Genomic DNA, 21,053 nt, shown 5'->3' with positions numbered 1-21,053 from the left:
ATCTCGTCAGAAGTTGGCAGCTTAAATGACAACAGGGGTGAGGGGACCAAGCCCGTGGGCTAGACAGTGTGTAGCAGCCAGCTCGCTCCCTGCGTCGCTGTCTGTTTGCAGGAGAGGATGTCCTTGCATCCTTGACAAGGATGTCCCTGTCCTTGACGGGGTTGCAGAGTGGCTCCTCTTCGATAGAAGTGACATCTGTGTTAAAGACCAAGAATGGCACGTGCTCTTCAACAGGAGCTGGTTGTCACTGAGAGCCATCGAGCGTTCTCAAAGACGCCCGGTGTGTACCTCAGCTCAGGTCCTTCCCGTGGCGGTGCCCGCTGGGTGCCAGGCAGTACTGATGAGGAAACTCGAAAGCGGGTGCCCCACTGTGCCTGTCAACAAGTCACAGAGAGAAAGACGTTGGCTGGATTACAGGTAGTGCAGTGAGGAGTCTTCCTGTGGCAGCAGTGCCATCCTTGGATTGCTGATAAACACAGTTACGTAGTTTGGGGGGGGACCTCGTACCACGTGGCAGGCCATGCCTCTTTCACGGTTTTTATCCGTTCCAGGGGCACAGCGCAGCACTGAAGTCTGCGGGAGTGGCAGGGAGTTACCGTGCGGGGCGAAGGAATCTAATTAGACAGTTCTTTACCTGCTGAGGCGCTTTCCAGTGTGAATGCCACGTAATGTAAAGGCATGAAGATACTGCTGTGATCACACACACATTCACTTTGGAAGATAGGATTTGCTTCCGTGGACAGAAGTACAAGCTGGATGATTCAGGGTGAAGCCAGAATGAACTTTGTCGCTGTCCACTTAGCTGCCTGAGAATGTCTGGTGTTTGGCGTGTTTACCTGAAGGCTGGATGGTGCAGAAAGACGGGCCCGCACTGGGAGGGCCCCTGAGTGTGCTCTGGTCCCCCGGCACGCCCAGTTCTAATCCTAGGCTTGCTATTCGGTGGCTCTGCAACCTAGGTACGTTGCTGTACCTTAGCTTATTCAAACATACAGCCTAGTGCTGTCGTAAGAATTAAATGGGATAACACATACAAAGCACCAGGCGTGTTTTCCTACGTGTAGTTCATGCTTAAGAAGTTTTATTCCCCGTGCTTCCAATTATTTTAACATGTAGAGCCTCTCATTCTCAGATTCTGCTCTCTACTCCATAGATGGGCACAGAACCGACCAGCACTGTCCGAATAGAAACAGCCAAGGAGTCCCAGAGACCTGTGAGAAATGGCTCACAGTGTAAAGCTGGTTGTGAGTCGTTAAGAAAAATACTGGTACTTGGGTTTGCAGGTGTGGTCCCACATCCCCGTGCCCCGCTGCTCTGCAGGTGGTAATGGGAGGGTGCACGTGAGGACGGAGCTCGGTGCAGCGTGTACACGGGCCCGCCAGAGCCCGCTCCCGACGAGGTCATAACATACGGCGCCCGTTCTGTAAAAATCAAAATACCCAGCTCAGATAGCACGTGTTACATTTTGAAAAGTAAGTAGTTTTCTGTGTTTGGACATCCAAATATTAATTGTGGATTAATTAAAATCATTTCGTTTTCAAAAGCAGGGACATAATCTTACAGGTAAAACACACTTCTCTGTATAAATCAGCTTCTTAATGAAACATTGGGCTTCAGTTCATCCTCACAGTTTGAAAGGAAGTCGAGAGGGGAGGGTAATCCATGAAAAGTACGTAAAGGTGAGAAGACCAGAACATTCAAAGGAGCGTTTAAGGTATTTGGTCTAGAAAAAGCAACATGACCCCAGGTTTTCTGTGACTTGAATCAGGTGCACCTGACCATGTAGGTAGGGCACACGATAAGGTCAGTACGATTGGCTCTATCCTGAGGGCAGGACAGAAACAGACTGGCCTCGCTGGTTCCTTTCGTAGGTCGGGGCTCACCTCACTGGGGACACAGGTCTGAGCAACACCACACATGGGACTTTCCTTGGAATAGCAGTTTCTTTGGGCCACGAAAAGTAGAAATGTGAACACAAAACAGCTACACACAAATGGCTCTTTATCCAAGAACCGTAGCGTGACTTTGTAGAACGTCCTCTGGGGGAAGTGCTTTGTGGCATCACAGTGAGGACAGAAGACAGGACGTGGTGACGTCCACAGTATCAGTCATCGCGTGGCGGAAGCCATCGTGGGGTAGCTGCCCCCCAGAAGCACGGAGCTGGTGAAATTCAAAGCTGTGCCCTGACTTCGATCGAAACGCTGTGCGGTCTGTCTCCACACATGGCCGATGGTTTCTCCAGACCAAGAATTTCAGGTCCCGAGGGACTTACCCTCTGCGTTTTGGAAGGTGCCGTCTCCTGCTTCCCGGTGCTGCCGTGAAGAGGTTCGGCGAGGTTCCGAATCTGATCGCTCTGCACGTTGCCTGTTTTGTGCTGATCAGAGCACGCCTTTCTGTCCCCTGTTCTGGAATGTCACTCTGATGCCCTGATTTGGCTGCTGCTCCGCCGTTCACCCTGTGGGCCCCTTTCAATCTGGGCACTCCTGCTTCAAGTTCTAGGAATTTTTCCAATAATTTTTAAAAAGAAATTTCTATTCCTCCTGTACTCTTTTCTTTGTTTTTGAAATTTTTAGTCAACTACATGATGGTTGAGATCGAAGCCTTAATCTTTGAATATTTACTCTCTTATGGTCCATCTGTTTGCCTCTTTTTCTAGTTCCTAGGAGGTATTCTTGCTTTCGTTGTCAAGCTTTGTATTGATTTTAATTTTTTTTCGCCTTTTATATTTTGAATTTAAAGAGCTCTTTTTTGTTGTCTAGTGATTTTTTACTTCTTTGTTACGTTTCACTTGGCTCAGTAGCATCCTGTTCTTTGTCGAGCTTGCGCGGACGTCCGTGACCACTTGTGACGCTCTCGTCTCCGTGTGTGTGGCCTGCATTTTGGCCACAGTTCCTCCCACGCCCGCACCGGTGCCTGCCTTTCCGCAAAAACAAATTCTAAGTGACAAAGTTTGTTTTGACATTTAAAAGCTATTTACAATATTTCTGCTTTTAAAAATAGGCTTTCTGTTACTCGATATTTATTTTGAGATGTACTATTTTGTTTAAACATCAGTTTCTAAAACATGGATTAAGTGCATAATTTTATTGCATTATATACTCAATTCAGCAGCATTCAAAAAATGATCGCATCTTTGCTTTAGAAGACTTTTAAACTTAGTGTCTGGGTCATATTTCATGTCACTGCAGTGGTCAACTTTGGTCCTGGGTTTGCTCGTGCTGTTCCCGTACTGTGGGCACCGTGCCGGGGTGGGGTAGGTTCACATGTCCCTGACGGTACAGTGGAAGCTAGTAATGGACAAAGTTCGTGGTGGGACTTGGGGGTCCGGTCATGCTGTGAGAGCTACAACCAGACGACAGGAAGGTGTCACAGTAACGGGGAAGGGGGCAGAGGTTCGTTCTGTTCCGCCTCTGGGATCAAACTGCTGGAGACGGTGTGCATTTAATGTTTATTTTGTCAACTTGTTTTTTTGACTTTCAGTAAGATGTGTACATTTTTAAGGGTTTTTTTCCTCTTTTTACAGTTACCTGCCGTGGTTTGAAGTGTACTACAAACTTCTGAATACTCTGGCAGATTACTTGGCTAAGGGACAGGTAAGCTGTGCCTGCCCTCCCCTTTTGTTTTACTGCGGCCAAACATACAGGACATAAAATCAACCACCGTAAACCCCTTCCGAGTGTACAGGTCTGTGTCAGCAGCCGCACGTTGTTCTGCAGCCGTCCACCCCATCCTCTCGAACTCTCTCGTCTTCCCAAACTGAGACTCTGTCCCCTTTACACAGTGTCGTCGCATGTCCCCTCCCCCCAGTCCCTGGCGACAGCCCTTGTGGTTGATGTCTGTGCGGACGTGAGGGTGTCCCCCCCCAGAAGCGGAATCGTCCAGGCCTGCCCTTCCGAGACAGGCTCACGCCACTAAGCACGTTTTCACGGTCCGTCGTGTCCTCCGCATGTGTCCGAACTCCTTTCCCCCAAACACCGAGCAGCAGCTTGTGTGTTAACCCCCCTCTCTTTTCGTGGGTCAAGGAGTGACCAGTAGCTACTTAGAAACAAAATACTTAGGGTAGCCTCTGTGTTGGATGTTAGAATAATTCGGAGTCTTATTTAAATTATGCTTATTCCTTAAAAAGTGGGTTTGAGACTTTAAAATTAAAATGGGAAATGGAAGCTTTCGTGTAATCTGATGAAGAGTTGTATTCTTTTTATACAATTCCATTGTTCTTGGATCTAATGATTAAATAATTTCTTTCTATAGGTAGCTGTATGTTTTATAGTAATTGAATTTTACTAAATAGTTATACTAAATGTAAATATTGCCATTAGTCTTTCTGGGTAAGAGAGAGGAATATCTTTTCCATATTTATTACGTTTAAATATTTAGATTTTAGGTATATAAAACATCCCCACGGAAAGCAGTTAGGGAAAGCCAGTTCGGTATGAGAAGGACAGTGCGTAGCTTTACTGAGTCGTTTTAATTGTACTTGCCTCACATGCGTTTTATTTATAACGTTTACTTTGTTTTTTCACTGTAGGAAGATGATTTGAATGTAACTCTCAGAGCGCTCTATGACCACCCAGTACCAAAGGCAAACAGCCCTGTCAGTTTGAACGTGGTGAGTGTTCAGCCAGTTGGTGGTTTTCTGGACTCACAGACGTTTCTCAGTCCGGGGCTCCCCTGTTCCCAGGAAACTCTGCCCCCAGAACAGACACTACTCACCGATGCCATTGAGACTCCGGGACGCGCTTCAGCTATCATAACTCGCTATGTGGGGTGTGCAGTTGGGTAGTTCTGAAATCACAGATGTTTTATTTATTATTCGCTAGAAGGAACCAAGTCTGCAAGAGTATAGCGAGTGTGAGGAACACCGATTTCCAGGTACAATCCATCCCTCATGAGGAAATACACACACACACACACACACACACACACACGCACCCCAAAAACATTCCGAATGCTCCTTCCACAGTGAAAGAAGTACATGATGAGAACCAAAAATAGAGCCTGCAACCTATTACTGATGATACGGCAGGAATTTTCGGGGAAAAGTTTCTCCATAAGCGCTTATTCTAGTATAATCTCCAAACACTGGAAATGCGACTGGAGTTTCCCGAAACAGGAAGCCTGGGCTGGTAGACCGTTTACTGTGGAAGCTTCTACCAGGTTCCCCCCCAAAACTAAAGCTCCTCATTTTCTGTATGGTTTGTCCCAGCTTCCGGCCGGGCTTCCTCCACCGCCCCCACTTCTGGGCCTCAGCCCACCTTTTCCTGTTGCCGTCTCACTTTTCTTACTTCCCCGCCCTGGTCACGTCTGCTCTGTCCCCCTCCTTGGATGATTTCACACTCCTGCACGTGGCCCCCTTCCTTTGCTAGCAGAGCCTCCTGGTGGACCAGCCGTCTTCAGGCCCGAGAGCTCAGTTCCCACGTTTGTGGGACGTCCTCTTGTCGTAACAGCGTTGAGTGGTTTTTTCCTCCTCCCCCGTGATCTCTGCCCCTTTGGGTCTGCACCCTCTTGTCTGGCCTTCGGTCACAGTGGAGCCACTTAGTGGTCCCGTGGAGATTGGGGGCTGGACAGCTAAGGGCGCTGTGGAGTTGTGAACCCAGGTTGGAGCGGTCTCTGCAGGGATAGCTGTAGACATCATCAGTCTGTCTGGAGGGCAGCGTGTGCAGAGGCCCGCGTCTGCTCGCCCTAAAGATTCAGAGGACAGGGCAGTGAAGGGCAGCTCCTATCCGTCGGTGAGCGAAACCAGAACGATGCGAGGGTTAGGTTCATGGGGACAACGTGGAAAGGCCAAGGAAAAACGTCAAGGAGAAGGAAGAAAAGCCCTGGGTCCTCTACACGTCAGGGTCTTTCTTCAAAAGCCTGGGACGTAGGAGGCGATTCTAGCACTTTGGTAAAGGGTTGAACGGGTGTGGGTGCTGAGACAGTAGAGGCGCAGAGAGTATTAACGAGAAGTTAAAATGTGTTCTTTCTCGAACTTGGGGGAGTATGTGTTTTTTCAGGACTAAGTAAGTGTTTTATAAAAATACACTTCAAAAATATTGGGTATTGAAACACCCTTTATTAATAAAACCTGTGAATAATACACTTCTAGTCTTTTTAAGCTGTAAGACCAGATGAGTTTGGTTTAAGTCCCAGTCACTAAATATGTGATATTAGGCAGAAAAGTGCATCTCTTTTGATGATCCCTTTTCTCCATTTGAGAAATCAAGTGAGTTGATCTTTGAGGAAAGTTGGTTGGGAAATTACATGAAAATGATACATCCATATATACCATGAAAAGCTATTCAAATGTTAGCTGTTAGGACACCGAAGTTTCATTTCGTGTGGAGAAGATATTTTTTATTGCAGCGAAAATGATATTGTCAAAGAAACTTGAGTGACTGTGTTCTATTTCTGTGTATGACAGTTATTTTGACAACGGGAGGCTTTTTGAAAGGTTTCGAATCAGCAGTCTGTGCCAGCCTTCAGACCTGTACACCTGTTGTCCATGCAGCACACAGTGTCTTGAGTGTTGGTGAATAAAATATTGCCTTAACTTTCCAAGTCCATTTAGTGATGTCATTGGATTTCAAAAACAGGTTACTGGAGGCACGAACCCAGACTTAAACACCGTTAGCGGTGCCCAGAGTTTCAACTAAATCACTTATTTTTAACTACTTATAGTGGTTTTTTTGTGTTTTGAGTTAGGAATTTTGTTCACCCTCAGGTGGAAAGAAATTGTCGTTTGTTTGCAGAATTCCCGTTAGCTAAACAAGACAACTCTGGAGAAACTATGATTTTTCTTACAACCTTCCATTTTGTGAATGTGTCAGCACATGGAGTTTTCAGGACTTGCCATTATAGCCACTAGAATATCACAGAGACTTTGTGAAAGTCTAGTATCTAGTGTTAATGATTATTTTGAAACCGTCTTTCCAAATCAGTAACTATCTACGGTATTCTCCACTATAGTTGAGAATGAAAATACTTTCTTTAGAATTTTTCTAGCATAAAATGAGCAGATCTGCATTTAAAATAACATAATTAATGTTATTCAAGTGTTTTTGGTGGACAGTGTGGCTCTGTGGGTTTGTCTCAGATACACAGCAAACCATTGTGTGAACTTCCCCCGGGAAAGTAAAATATTCATTTTCTCTCTCACATATTGTAAGAACCAAGAGATATTTATTGCCAGTGAGCGAGTTCTGAGAGAGCAGCCCTCCTTAGTACCGGTGAGTTCAGAGGACATTGGCTTCTAAAAATCATTCTCCCGCTGTGCAAATCACTGCTGCTTTCCCTGTCTTTGAGATTCCCTCCGGTCCTTTGGGAAGTGGGAAGTGTGTCTCTCTTAAGAACATTAATCATTTGGGGTATATTTTCTGTTTATACTATCTGATAAAGCGTAGTGGTATGAACCGCAGAGCTATTGGAGAACCCTCCAAATAAAGCAGCTATAGAGACCAAACCCACACATGTTCTTCATTGTCAACCCCGGTGATGTCGAAGGACATTCAGAGCATGTGATTTCCGTTACTTTTTTTTGTCACAAGGCCTCTAGGGACCTCGTGACTTATCTCGTATTGCTCCCCTGCCCCAAAAAGCTGTGCATCGTGGCCGGGTGACCCAGCCTTGCTCTGACGAGCCCCACCGTGTGCAACGGTGGCTGGACTGTCCCCATCTTTAATTCTGAGGTGGCATTCAATCACGTCCTTATGAGATGAAGACAGTGAACCGATTCTGGAGATTACTATGAACAGAAAATAAGACAACCGTGGTGATTTACTTGTGCTGTGATTCGGGGTGGTCACATTGGGTATGGGGACATGAAGGCAGGTGACATCCGTGGACCGTTACGTTGCTCTGAGTGTTTCAGATGCTAATTCATGTTTGTTTGGGGGGGTGTCTGAAAGTCGTATTATAAAGTGAGTGAATACTTAAAAGTTATGCTTTATGCTGTTTTCTGTATAATATAGTGGCTGATAATGTACAAATTCGTTATACTTTCTGTCTTAGTAAACTTTTTCCTGGACTTTTAATTTTAAAATTAAATATTTTTAACCAATACTTAATTCTTTATGTGAGAAAGTTATTGTTAAATCTCACATAAACCTGTCATCCCATTAAAAATCTCTCAAATTCAACACAACCTGAGCGTCAGCCCATGGTATTTACAAGCTGAGTCGATACTTCTCTCCCTTTTACCCCAAGTTTTGTGAAACGCTGTTCGGTTGTAACTCTGCTTCTTTCCATGCCTGTTCCCGTGGACCAGCACTCCTGCTTCGTTGCCCCCGACGTCACCGGGCTCCCCACCATCCCCGAGAGCGTGAGTTTTCTGCCCTCTGTTCTCTTCCTGTTATGAATTCCACTTATTCCGGTGTCACTGTTTAAGGGCCCCTGGATGAGAGACAGAATAAATACATACCGTGTTTTTTCAGACTATAACTCACCCCCCCCAAAAAAAAATATTTGGGAGGAATGTGGTTGTTAATGCTGCTGCTGAATTCTGTTGCCATTTACCCTGGTGAAACACGACGTTCTTGATGTTATGAAATATTCGACCACATTTTTTTGCTTCAAAAATTTTTCCCCAATTTTCCTCCTCTAAAGCCTAGGAGTGTCTTATGGTCTGAAAAATAGGGTAGTAACTCGATGTGTTTTTGAGAAAGAACGAATAAGGAATAATGGTGTTATCTCTTCTCTTCTCTTTTTTTAATGTATTTTCTTATCCTCGCCCGAGTTTATGTTTATTGATTTTAGAGAGTAAAGCAGGGGTGGGGGTGGGGGGTAGGAGAGGAAGGTCGATGTGAGAGAGGAACATGGATCAGTTCCTCCCATACATACACACCCCAACCAGGGATCAGCCCTGCAGCCTAGGAACATGCCCTGACCCGGAATCGAATGTGCGACCTTTTGGTGCACAAGTTGATGCTCCAACTCACTGAGCCCTCCAGCCAGGGCCCTTTCTCTTCTTTACACACCTGCTACTCGACCCCCTTCTGAGTCCCTGGTGTGAGCACAAACCTTCGTGTCCCTGGAGGTAGTTCAGGGGGGCTGTGTGTGTCCCCTAGGGTCAGGTGGAGGAGATTTTGTAGGGGATGGCTTCTGTTCGTGGGAACTGTTTTCACCCACACACTCAGTGCAGTGAACTGGCCACAGAGTTTCAGATTCCCGCATGTACATCTCTGTTCAAATCTTAGGTGTCCTGCACTTGAATTCTGGATTCTCATTTAGGTAATGACATATTTTGTAAGGCTTGAAGAAATGATTAAAAATTGCTAAGTTCTGCATTTTATTTAAGTCCTAATGTAGCCCTACTGGTAATATTTCTGGTCTTCTAATACTCATGACCAATTAATATTTGGTAGGAAAGTTTACATGGGTAAGTGCGAGTGACAAATATACTTTTGGACCCTGTATGGACAGGAAATCAAAGAAATGATCGGATTTTCTGGTTTTTTGCCCACTCAAAGTTTTAGCCTTTCTGGGCATAGTGCACCAGGTACTAGAGTTTCAGTTTATTATCGTACTTCCTCCGCTGTCTTCATTACTTCATTGAGTTTCTGTGTGCTTACATTGGAGCACAGAAACTTTTTTAAAAATAGGAAGGAGAGGATCCAAAAGTCAAGGTTAATGTAGCTTTATCCCAATTTTGTTCTTCTGTGGGAAAAAGAATTAAAAGTAACAAGTCAGGGTGTCAGACCACCCCCAGAGTTTACTCGGTTGGGGTAGCAGAGAGCAGGCCTGACAGGGGACGTGAATGGGGGCTTTTCCCGAGTCCAGAGCCAGAGTTGTGCGCTGAGTCCCCCTCCGCCTTGGGCACCGTGGGCACGGCACCAGGCAGTGCCTGGCTGGCCCAGCTACGTAAAGAGGCTCATGTATTTTCTGGAGCAGCCCAGCATGTAGTCAAATTTCCAGGAGCGTTGGTTAAAAAGACAGATTCTTGGGGCCATACTCCAAGGCGACCGGGCAGCAGGTCCCGGTCGGGGCCCCAGAAGCTGCTTCCTTGCCAACTCCTTGGGGGGGGGGGGTCGCAAATGCATGGTCCCCTGATGCCCCTCCCAGTAACGCTCTCCTGGAGCAGGGCTGCATGTCAGGTCGTGATAGCATGTTCCATGCTTTGCGTGTCGGGAGAATGACAGCCAGTGCAATTATTTCGGTGGCTAATTACAATAACGACGTCCTTAGAACTTGAAGACCTGTTGGCAAAATGGGCAGAAGCGTTCCCCCCGGTCGTCCCCCTGAGCTCTAACGTGCCCCGTGGTTCTTCCGTGTGCAGAGAAACCTCACGGAGTACTTCGTGGCCGTGGACGTGAACAACATGCTGCAGCTGTACGCCAGCATGCTGCACGAGAGGCGCATCATCGTCACCTCCAGCAAACTAAGCACTGTGAGTACTTCACACCGTCCTCACGCGCCGCCATTGAGTGTCTCACAAAAAGCCGCGCACCCCGCTGCGGACTCGGAAATGTCCTCGGCGTGCTCGGGAGACAATGTCTACCTACGTTTTTTGATAAATGGTTTTAATCTGGCCCTTGAAGGACAAAAGTCTGATTTATGGAAGCCCTTCTCGGATGCATTAAGTCAGGTTAATTATTTTTTCTTATCGGGAGATGAGAGTTGTTTTTTTTTTTTCCTTTTTCCTTTTTAACTCTCCAGAGTTCATTTTACTGCCTTCTGCTAATATAAAGAACTCTTAGGCGCTATTATGAGATCTTTATTATTCACTTGTGGCTTTTTCCATGGGCGCTCCTTGAAAGAAGCCCTGGCCCCAACAATAGGGGCCGTCCTCACCTGGTGATGGGTGGGCCGTTCTTTGTTGCCAAGTGGTGGTTGGGTAGAAGGTTCTATAGTCGTTGGGACTTGGAGGGGCTCTTCAGACTGACAATAACGTAAAAGTCAGAGTGGCATTTTTTATTAATCACACATCTTCCACTACTCACTAAAATGTTCTTTGCAAGGTTGCCCTGGGCACCAGGAGGCAGAGAGAAGAGTCAGAAGTAACTCTGCTAGATTTCCTATTTTCTTTTGTGCTTTAGACATTACCAGGTTTGATAGTTTTGGTTGACTTAAAATCTTACCTATAAATCTAAGTATAGTTTTAGAGTAAGATATGAGATATTTATTAAAAACCCTTATTTAAGATTGTCTGAATTTGCTTTCTTCTTACACATTTGGGCGGTTCATAAAAATAAGATTATGTGTGTTCTGTTCCGTAGTAGAAATAAGAACTTTATTCTCTAAAACTTTAGGGTTTCAGAGTAGAAGGAGTTCAGGATTTTTCTAGGGAGTCTGTTCAGTGTTGAATGATGAGAAAGGCGCTTCCAGGGGGGACAGCGCTGACCCGAACGCCAGGGAGCTCGGTGCAGACGGGTAATGTGATCCTGGGTCTTCTGACTCGGATTTGGGTTATTTCCGTTACTGTACAATTGACATGTTCCAATGCTGAGGTTTTGAGTTGCCACATTGATATGCCGAGTTTCCCAAAACATTGAAAAGCTACTGTGTTGGTTACTGAGGAGAATGCTCCGTGTACATGGAGGATGGGGGTGGAGAGATGACCCCTCGCCGTGGGAGGGCAGGTGGGCAGGTGCTTGTCGGCGCCACAGGTAACTGCCCACGTTTGCTTCGGCGGGATAGGGAACTCAGTCTGAATCATTTGGTCCTTTTCATAAATTTGCTTTTCCGCTGTTTTAAACTTACCATTTGAGGCGAAACCATTCTTCTTTCTCCTCCCTCTTCCCTTCAGCCTGGTCAGTTTTTAAACATGACTTTTTTTTCATGGTTATAAAGAATATTTCTCTATGGAATTGTCCTGAAGACCAGAAAGATTGTACACACTGTCTCGAGAGGTCAGGGAACTGAATTCTTATCAAAGGTAACTCATGGAACAAGTATTCGCTCTGCACCGTGTGGGGTGCACTCCCTCGCCACCAAGGACTCAGCGGTAAGCCAAGCAAAGTCAAGTGCTCTTAGTGCGTAGGTTTAACGGATGAAGCAGATGAAGACATGAATGAGGAAACAGTTTCTGCATCCTGCCAGGATGAGTAAGGGAGGAAAGTGAGTGTGTGCGCGCATGCAGAGCGCAGGGTGCGGGCGCGTTTCTGTTTTAGGGGGCGGTCGTGAAGGCCTCGCACTGGGGCGGAGGGGGGAGGAGGTGGGGGGCGCCACGCCAGTGAATGCAAAGCTGCTGGATGCAGGAAGGCTCCGCGGTGGGTCTGATACTTGGTTTTGTAAGATAGTGGTGTCTCTCTCTGCTGTCGTTTAGAAGCGCCCCTAGCGGCTGGGGGTCCTGTCCGACCCACCGTCTTCCCCTGGAAGCCAGGATAGTGGCGTAATACTCGTCAATCCTGCAGCACTGCCGGGAAGCTCAAGGACACATTCACATACATGCACACGTGTATCTGTGCATACACACATGTAACGTGCATATCACTGAAGTGCGTAGGCATCTGCCTAAGAGTCAATGATTCTTCAGTGATTATCGGCTATAGTTTTCTGATGGAGGAGGCACACACTTCAGGGTAAAAACCAACCTGCCCCACCCTCTAATTCATGTGAAGGAGACAGATTACTTTGGTGAGCGCTTGCTGTCGTTCAGGGAGCTGTCTCCTGTGTCTCCGTGACCGTCTGGAAGGAACACTTGCTGGTGATGTCATGTGTAAGTTGCCATCGTTGTTTTGCTTCTTTCCTGTGGGCGGCAGGACTGATAACAGATGCGTAAATCAAGGTCACATTCGGTATGTTCCTTCCCCTTCTTCTTTGGGGGAAGCTGCTGTGCCCAAATCTATCTTGAAAAGTTCATATATATCTATATCTGCTGCAAATCGTAAGGTCAAAGGCTAGTACCACACATAAATTAGGAATAAACTATTTTTAGAAAGAATTCAGTGAAAACTCCGATACATCCAAAGAAAGGGTAATTAAAATGTCAATGAACTGACTTTTAAGCTTTTTACTTTCTTATACTATTGATATGTCATGAAGACTATAATGTCTTTAATCATTTTAAAAATCTACAGCCAAGATTTTAATGATCTAAAATTAAAACACATGTAAATTAAGCTGTATTTACATTCATTGTTTGTGGTAGTTTTGGAGACTTTGTCGGGGTGTGCGCTTTGCCAGTCACCATTTTATTCGCACCATTTTTGCACACCTCGTCTCTCACTGGGAGCGGTGGTGACATGCTGTCGGAGAATTTGACCACTCGGGGGTCCCTTTCTTTACGCACTGTTTGTCGTTAGAATTGTAATTTGTAATCACCTTTATCGCGATAAGCTTTAACATGAAAAACTGGTTTTGAGATACGTTTGCGAAAGATCAGAGTATTGTTATATTACAATTTTAAGGGGCTTTCTCCCCACACCCCAAAGGGCGGCATTTTGCTGAAACCCACGATTCTTTCTGCATGTGTCTGAGTTTGAGCACGTCAGTGTTCATCCTGTTGATAAATTCATCACCGAGCGCGCGCGGGGGGCGTCCTGGGGATCTCGAAGGAGGACGGGGGTCCAAGGCGGGCTGTTGGCAAGCCTTTGGGCCGCCACCCTGGTGCGTCTCGGCTGGACCAGCAGCAATCGGCCCGAGTCTCCGCCCGCCACGCGGAGGAAGACATCATCGTGTTACAAGGGTCTATCAGTTGCCTTATTGCTGTTCTGTGGCCAGAAGGAGGGAAGATTGCTGTTCAAAGCCGTGTCATCCGCCCTCGGCTCAGTCAGGCATGAAGTCCTGTCATCTGCCTCGATAATTGCATCTCACCAGACCCCCTCTAACGAGTCAGCTGGGGCCACGCGCGCTGTCCCGACGCCTGGCGGCCAGCATCTGACAGCAGCTCCCCCATCCCCCTGTCAGCGATATGTTAACCGGGGGTGTGGGGGGGTCTCTGTGGCCTGCGGAAGCAGGGGGACGTGTGCGCCTCTCTGAAACAGATGTCTGTGTGGTGGCTGCTGTTTTGACCAACGTTCAGTTGGAAAACACCCCCCCTCCAAGTCCGTAAGCATGTTAGTTCCAGGGATTTGGCTGTGTGTGCAGGTTCTTTCTGGAACATTCAGAGCAGGCAGTCGGGCCCGAGCGGTGGGGCAGTGCTAATAAACTGGAATTTCTTTCTTTGTTAGCGTCACCCCCAAGGCATCCAGGCCTGCGCGTTTCTCGGCCTCTCTCATTAATTCCATCAGGGGCACAGGCAAAGGAAGTCTCGGCGATCCCCGGAAAATCGGCCATTAGAATGTAGATTTGGTGGGCTTGGTTAGACTGGGGGGGGGTGCAGGGGGTTTTAGCCCATCCCTCTGGATTTTACATGTCCTGGGTTTGTTTCTTGACCACGTCACCCGTGTCTGCATCGAATCTGAAACCTGAAGCGTCTGGCCGCAGGTTACAGATCGCACAGTTGGTGAGGGAACCGAGATGACCCAGGGCTGCTTCCAAGTTAAGGTACAGAAGCGAGTCCTCGCCTCGTGTTTGGGAAGCTCCTGCCGTGTGGTCCTGTTCAGTGCAGTTATGGAGACGTCTCCAGGAGAGAGGTCCCAGGAATGAGTTTTAGATGTCTCCTTTTTCCCAAAGCCCGTAGCACCCGGGGGCATCGGCCGAAACAAGCTGACAGCCTCCTGACCGTGTTCCTGAACGCGTATTCCATTCAGTGGAAGGGCCGTGGTGCCGCTCGGGGCTGCGGGCCTGGTCCTGTGGCACTGCACTGGGGGACACGGCTGGGGGTTCGTTGGGGATACTTGCCGGACAGGAAAGCAGGAGGGTCTGTTCTTTCCGGCCCTGGCCATGATGAGGGCTCTGCTTTTCATAGAGAGCAAGCGCCTGTTTCTGCCTTGTGCTTTAGTCCACGCTTCTCCTACAAGGAGACAGGTGGCTTTCAATGGAAAAAATAAAATTTTAGTGCAACCGTTATAGAATTGTCTAAGGACTGTGTGGTGGGTTGTCGTTCATCAGGGTCTGGAAGCCTTGTTCCCACATCTGCTCTGATCTCCCCAAGGACGACCTACAAGATGACGGTGTCCTCTGGTGTTTTCTGAACACAGAATGACTTTTGTGCTTAGTAATGATCCGTGTTCGGTGTAAGGAAAATTGTGTATGTCATCCCTTTTCCTTTAGTGAGAGTAACTGTTGAGGGCAGTATGTTTTTTAAGAGGACCTTTTATAGTTATGTTTTTACACAGTACAGTTTTATTTTGCAGTTAGGCTAGATTTTCTCCTCCGCAGTGTGTCTAGGTGAGGCCACTGTCTCAGCCACTGCTGACTCCACACCCATCACTTCCTGCGAGGCAGTCGTCACCTTCCCCTCCCCCCCCCCTCCTTCTGCTGGGGCGAGCATTGGCGGTTGTCCCTCCCCCCGTCTATTTCCCCACCTTAGTCCTGTACACCGAAGTCCTCTGTCCTTTCTTTTCTGACCCCTCTTCTCCACTCCACTGTCCCATGTCTCAGGTCAGGCAGGTCTCCTTTCCCACAAAGAGTATGTCCAGGCCGTAGGTGCTGAAATGCGAGCATCCTCTCCACTCACGTAAAACAACGGCGATGACAGGAGTTGTTAGGCCAAGGGGTACGTAGCGTGTAGTCACCTTTGAGTTAGTTTAACCGCCACTTACGCTGCAGTAAGGGCAGGCATTGTCTGCTCTGGACCACAGACGAGGAGGTTGTGAGACTCGGAGCGTGTTACCATGTGCCACAGAACTAGTAAGTAGCTCCACCAAATCCATGTGACACTGTAGCACGTGCTTTCGATTCCGTGTGGTTTTGCCTTTTACTGACCACCCTGCAACACCACAGGCATCTTTGCAGGCCGCCCAGTGTGGCGTCTCTTCCCTTGGGAAGCTTCTCGTCCCCGCACCGAAGTGACCTTCCCCTTGTGCTTGCGTGTCTGCACAGTTTCCCTTCCTAACGCGTCATTCGCCCCTTTCTCCCCGTGTTAACACCACTTTCAGCTCTAGCACGTCTCCCCTTTGCCCACGGTCCTGTCCTTTATGTTCATTCCACATGCGATTCCCTAACCCTCTGGCACCGGAAACAGCTACTGATGGCGACTCCCTGCCCGTAGATCTCCTGAATCGCCTGTGCTTCGTCGCCTGGCCCCGACGCCTCTCCCTGAGTTTTCCCACCGCTTACCTCTCCACTTAGGTTTCTAGCCAGCGAGCTCCTCAGGGCGAGGGTCGCCTCGGGTTCAGTTGGGACAGAAAACCCAGGCCTCAGGGAGAGCTGATACAGAGACTTTTAGCAATAATATTTTCCAAAATCTGGTTTGCTTTACAGATGCCTGGTTTCTTCTAGTAATTCTAATTCTGTCTTTTCTCTCTGAAACTGTGGTTTAGAGTTATGGGGTGTGTGTGTGTGTGTGTGTAAGAATAAATGTGTCTTTTAAATTGTGGATAACAAAAGTTTTTAAAAGGAGAAGTCTTATTAATTATGGTATGAAATAGGAAGCGTTCATCGGGTACAGAGAAATGCCAGAGTAGGAATCTGTCTCTTCGACAAGTAAAAACCTGTCTCTTTGCCACTCATCTTTTTAAATAATCAAGATTTCTCCAAAAATTCTGTTGTTTGTAAGTTAGAGGCTAATTTCCACATAAGCTCTGTCTTTAAAGAAAGATTTATGTGTAGCCATTTTCTGCTAAAGAATTTCAAGTTTTTAAGAAGTCTAGGACAAAAGGGTAATCCCTGAGGGGGAAGTGGTCAACAATCATGAACTCGTTCCTGGTCCATGAGTGTCTGTGCTGTGGATTCTGGTTCAGGCACCCCAGGAACTTGGCTTCCACCCACGTGCGTAGAAACCCCGCTTTCTCCCTGAGAAGGGGGCTCCGTTGCTCCTTCCCTGAGTCGTTCCTCGTTTGTGGGGCACCCGGCTCATCCCAGACGGTGTTCTGCAGGCCACACACCGCGGTCATAGCCTCCGTACTATCCTGCGTCCAGTCAGGAGGGAGAAGCGACACAGGAGAAAAGACTTTATTAGGGTGAAATCTTATGAGGATATTATTCAGAGTCTCCTAAGCATGGGAATTTTGAATCTCCGTATATGAGAAGGCAGCTGAAAGTAAAGGTTGTTGACGTGCCTGCCTGCGTTGGTGTCCCGGCTTTGCGCTTAACTAGTTGTGTGATCTTGGGCAACTGGTCTACCTTTGCCTTGGGGTCCTGATCCATCCGAGGAAATAATGATAATAGACTTGAGCGTATCAAGTCCTCAGAATAGTGCCTGGCCCATTGTAGGCATTCTGCAAATGTTGGCCACTATTATCCTCAGTGACATTAGACCCCGGGGCCTGGGACGGGAGGTTCCAAGTGCCTTTATTCCGTGGCTGCATTCCCCATTGCCAACAACCTTTATTGGCAGGTGTGTCCTGTTCATTGCACCGGCCCCAGCCCTGTCTGTTCACGTGGCTCCCCCAAACCCAATTTTATAATCTCGGTGTGAGGGAAATCGGTGTTCCCAGAACTTCATTTCACATGAGTGGGTGCTTTGGGACTGTCATTTCGGCATCCTGAGCTTGCTTTGTGGCTCTGTGGGCACGGTTAGTTGTTCACATGTCCTTCGGCACCGATGGTTTTGTTTCTTCCCTTACACTGACCTCATCTCCGGCTCTTCCACAATCACTCCAGGCTAATCACACCCGCCTCTGGTGGCTCTGGGACGGCGCTCCCGCCTCAGGACCTTTGAACGCGTCATTCATCAGCGGGAGGCCCTTCTCCCCGAGTGCACAGTTGTTGGCTCCCCGCGTCTCAGTTGGGTCTCGGTTCAGATGTCACCACGTCAGACTCGGTCCCTGATCCAGACCCTCTCTCACCCCCGATTCTCTTCCTCTACATTAGGGTCCCTCATAGGACTCACCTCTGACTGACCGAGTACGTATTTTATCTGCTTATAGTTTGCTCCACCCACTAATATGAAAGCTCCGTGAACACCAGGCATTGTTCTGTTCAGCACACGTCACCCAGCCTAGCAGACACTTATGATGGCGTCCAGCAGCAGGCACCCAACACTTTGACTGAAGCAAGTAAATTGTTCTTTTTCCAGTTGCATGGCTCGCTAACGTGCTTCAAAGCCGTTAGAGCCGACCTTGAGGTCCATTTCGAAGGTGGGTCTGAGTTATGGTCAAGTTAGTGTGTTCTGTTAACAACCCCTCATCTCGTTAAGAACCTGAAATGCTGGGACCAATCTGGTCCGAGGGTGCAGAGGGCTGAGATGCAGTCCTTTCAGGTCAGGCATCAGGAAACGGACTCTCGGTTCCGCTGGCAGTGGGCCCGCGTCCCACAGTGTCCTGGTGGCAGAGCCCCCATCTGTGACACACTTCACTGTTCTCATGTCACACAGCTTGTGGGTGACAGTGTTTACTTTGCTAGTGAGTTTATTTTTCTTCATCGTAATTTTTTTTACCTACAGCTGGACTCTCTCTCTCTGCTACCCCGTATTTGCTGTGGTAGCATCTTCTCTGTTTTAGTCACACAGGGGCTGTGTGTTGCTAGGTGGGAATCAGGGGGTCTTCTTTGGGGTCCTTCCACCTCCTTGGAAATCTCTGTGTGGAAGCCCGACAGTCAACAGACTGAATGTTTGCAAAGGCAAATTCCTCGTAGTTCTGCCGGAAATGGACATTTCCGCTATATTACTTTTAATTCTTCATTCTGTCTGCTAAGGCGAAACTGCTTGGGTAGAGGTGGTCTTTTTACCTATCCCTGTCACCCACCCTTAGATCCAAAAGTCTTCCAAATCTCGAAGAACCTCCTCCCTTCCTGGTGGACCGTGATGAGCAGAGGTATCCCTCACCGTGTGCTGACCGCTGTGGTGTCATCACGGAGCCACCCTCTGAGAACCAGTCAAGTTCATGAACTCACGTTGTGCCTTAGCAGTAATGCGTGACTTCCATGAAGGTTGACCCCCAAGGGCAGGGGCAGAGGATCCATCCAGCAGCTGACAGAGTGCTTTGGACTGTAGATGTGCCCCCCAAAATGACTTACTCTTACTACAATTCTTCATCTTCAGGATGTTTCCCTCTCTGACTCTGTTAATTACTTTCCTCAGCAATAAAAAAGGAACACACTCCATTTTTTTTAAGGGTTAAAAGGAGTTGTTTTAACTGTCACCAGTGTAGCAATGGAGAAGTTGAGTACATGGCTGCCTTTCAGAGCTGCCGGAGGGCCTTCCGCCCGTCCGGTCAGCCTGCGGGGTGGACAGAGCTCCCAACACTGGACGGTGCCTCATTTTGGCAGTCCCAACACCGGACTGCCCCCTAGGCCTCAGAGAGTGCGACTCGGGCTGGATGACCCTCTAGTTCAGATACGTGAGATAAATATGTCCCCGGTCCATAGTTATTAAACAGAAGTATTGGAATGCCTCCTAGTGGTCTATCGTGTGCTCTAATTAAGGAATTTTAAAGCCAATATTCACCGAGAGAATACTGTAGATAAACTATTAAAGTGTGTGTGTGTGCAAAGTACTAAAATGCTTTAATGATAGCATTCTGAATGGAATGAAAATATACTGTTTTACACACATAATTCATTAAAAATGTAACTGGAAAAAATAATAGACATAAAGATGAATATAATTTGAATAAAATTTTTTATGTTTTTGGTTCAGATTAGATTATTTATTTTTTTAATTTTTTAAATTTAATTATTGTTCAAGTACAGTTTTCTTTTACTCACATCCCGGCCCACCCCCCCCAGTGCTCCCCACCTCCCTCCCATTTCCACCCCCCTTAGTTGTTGTCCATGTGTCCTTTATACTAGTTCCTGTAAATCCTTCCCCCTTTTCCCCTGAAATTCCCTCCCCTCTCCCTTCTGGTCGCTGTCAGTCTGCTCTCTATTTCAGATTAGATTATTTTAATTGATTTTTAAAAAAATTCAGTATAACTCTTTTGCTCTTTCGTATAGATAATATTGCTATTGAGATGGAATTGAGAGGGCAAAGGGTGGGGAGGTAGGAGTACCCCTGGAACCCACATGGTTCTATCACCCAACGCCACCCAAGTAAATTCGATAACAGAAAATATTAAATGACTTTGCACACATTTATCTTATAATTTTTTGATTACTATGTATGAATTTTAATTTCTTATATAATAAAATAGAATAGTTTTATAGAAAGTCTATGGTTCATTTTCAGGTGGTTTTGTTTTTAAATTCTAATTTTCTAGTTGAATAAAGTGATTTAAGCAGTCACCTTGACATGCAGAGTAGAACTTTAAAATGATGGTGGATGCTGGTTTAATTGTTGCTTTCAACACTAAAAAATGATTTTACACTTAGAGAAATATAACTTAAAATGTATGGGAAACCATACAGAAAGAATTCTGACGCGGGTCCCCAGGAGGGGAGGGAAAAAAGCGGTGTCTCTTTTGCGAGGAGGCATCGCAAACATTTAATGAACCGCTCGCTAAACGCAGAACAGTTAAAACCGCGGTTACCTTTACAATGGCGACGTCACTGCAGCTGTTGTGGTCTGAAGCCCGGCAGCACAGCCGTCCTCTGACACGAACAGTTTAGCTGCGGAATTATGATGTCGTCGGCTTCCTGCGGAGCAGCTGTCAAGCTCGGGCAGCGCGCTGGTCAACAGTGACATGCTCCGTGTCAGTGAGCAGAGTCCCCGGTGCGGCGGCCCACAGTCCGCACGCGGCGGCAGCGCCAACTGTCGAGCGTCCCCGCCCCCGGGCACTCCTGCCGCCTGCAGACACTGCTGTCGGACGCGTGTTTCCTCCTTGGCAGCGGGCCCTAATGATATCCCTGGGGAGCCCCCCTCCCCTTCTCCTCGATTCGGCGCCGTGCGTTCATCGCAGCCGGGCCTGGGCCGGGCTGCGCAAACGGGGATGTCCTACCACGCCTGCCACGAGGCTCGCCTAGCATTTCACTCTCACCTTCCTCTGTGGTCCGGGTTTGGACTCCAAGCGCCGCATTTTCACATCACCCTCTCCCCGAGATGCCCACAGAACTGCTCCAACTGTTTCCATTCCGTGTTTTCAAGAGGGGCTCCCCACACCGAAGACTTGCTGCACGCGGCATTGGGAAAGGTCGTAGGAGGCAGGCCGCCCAACGCCGGTCTGTGATGGCCGTTTACCTTCGGCACCGGGAGCACGCCGCCGTGGCGTTTGGAGGGT

At 47.6% G+C, this 21,053-nt stretch overlaps 1 protein-coding gene across 6 annotated transcripts in view; it reads left to right on the top strand.

Annotated features, from left to right (window-relative positions):
• DENND1B (DENN domain containing 1B) overlaps positions 1-21,053 on the top strand; it is a 140,076-nt gene that overhangs the window by 56,770 nt on the left and 62,253 nt on the right. For 4 of the 6 annotated variants that reach the window (XM_037150896.2, XM_053659518.1, XM_053659521.1 and 1 more), the window contains 5 exons: positions 3,521-3,590; positions 4,526-4,606; positions 7,146-7,205; positions 8,243-8,296; positions 10,250-10,360. In XM_037150896.2, coding sequence (XP_037006791.2) covers positions 3,521-3,590; positions 4,526-4,606; positions 7,146-7,205; positions 8,243-8,296; positions 10,250-10,360 — 376 coding nt within the window. The remainder of the gene's footprint in view (positions 1-3,520; positions 3,591-4,525; positions 4,607-7,145; positions 7,206-8,242; positions 8,297-10,249; positions 10,361-21,053) is intronic. The other 2 variants (XM_037150897.2, XM_053659519.1) reach the window with 1 other exon arrangement.

The sequence above is a fragment of the Artibeus jamaicensis genome, unplaced genomic scaffold (assembly GCF_021234435.1).
Source record: "Artibeus jamaicensis isolate MK-2021 breed Jamaican fruit bat unplaced genomic scaffold, CSHL_Jam_final scaffold_754, whole genome shotgun sequence".
Lineage (NCBI taxonomy): Eukaryota > Metazoa > Chordata > Mammalia > Chiroptera > Phyllostomidae > Artibeus > Artibeus jamaicensis.
This window is presented reverse-complemented; position numbering and strand designations above follow the sequence as displayed.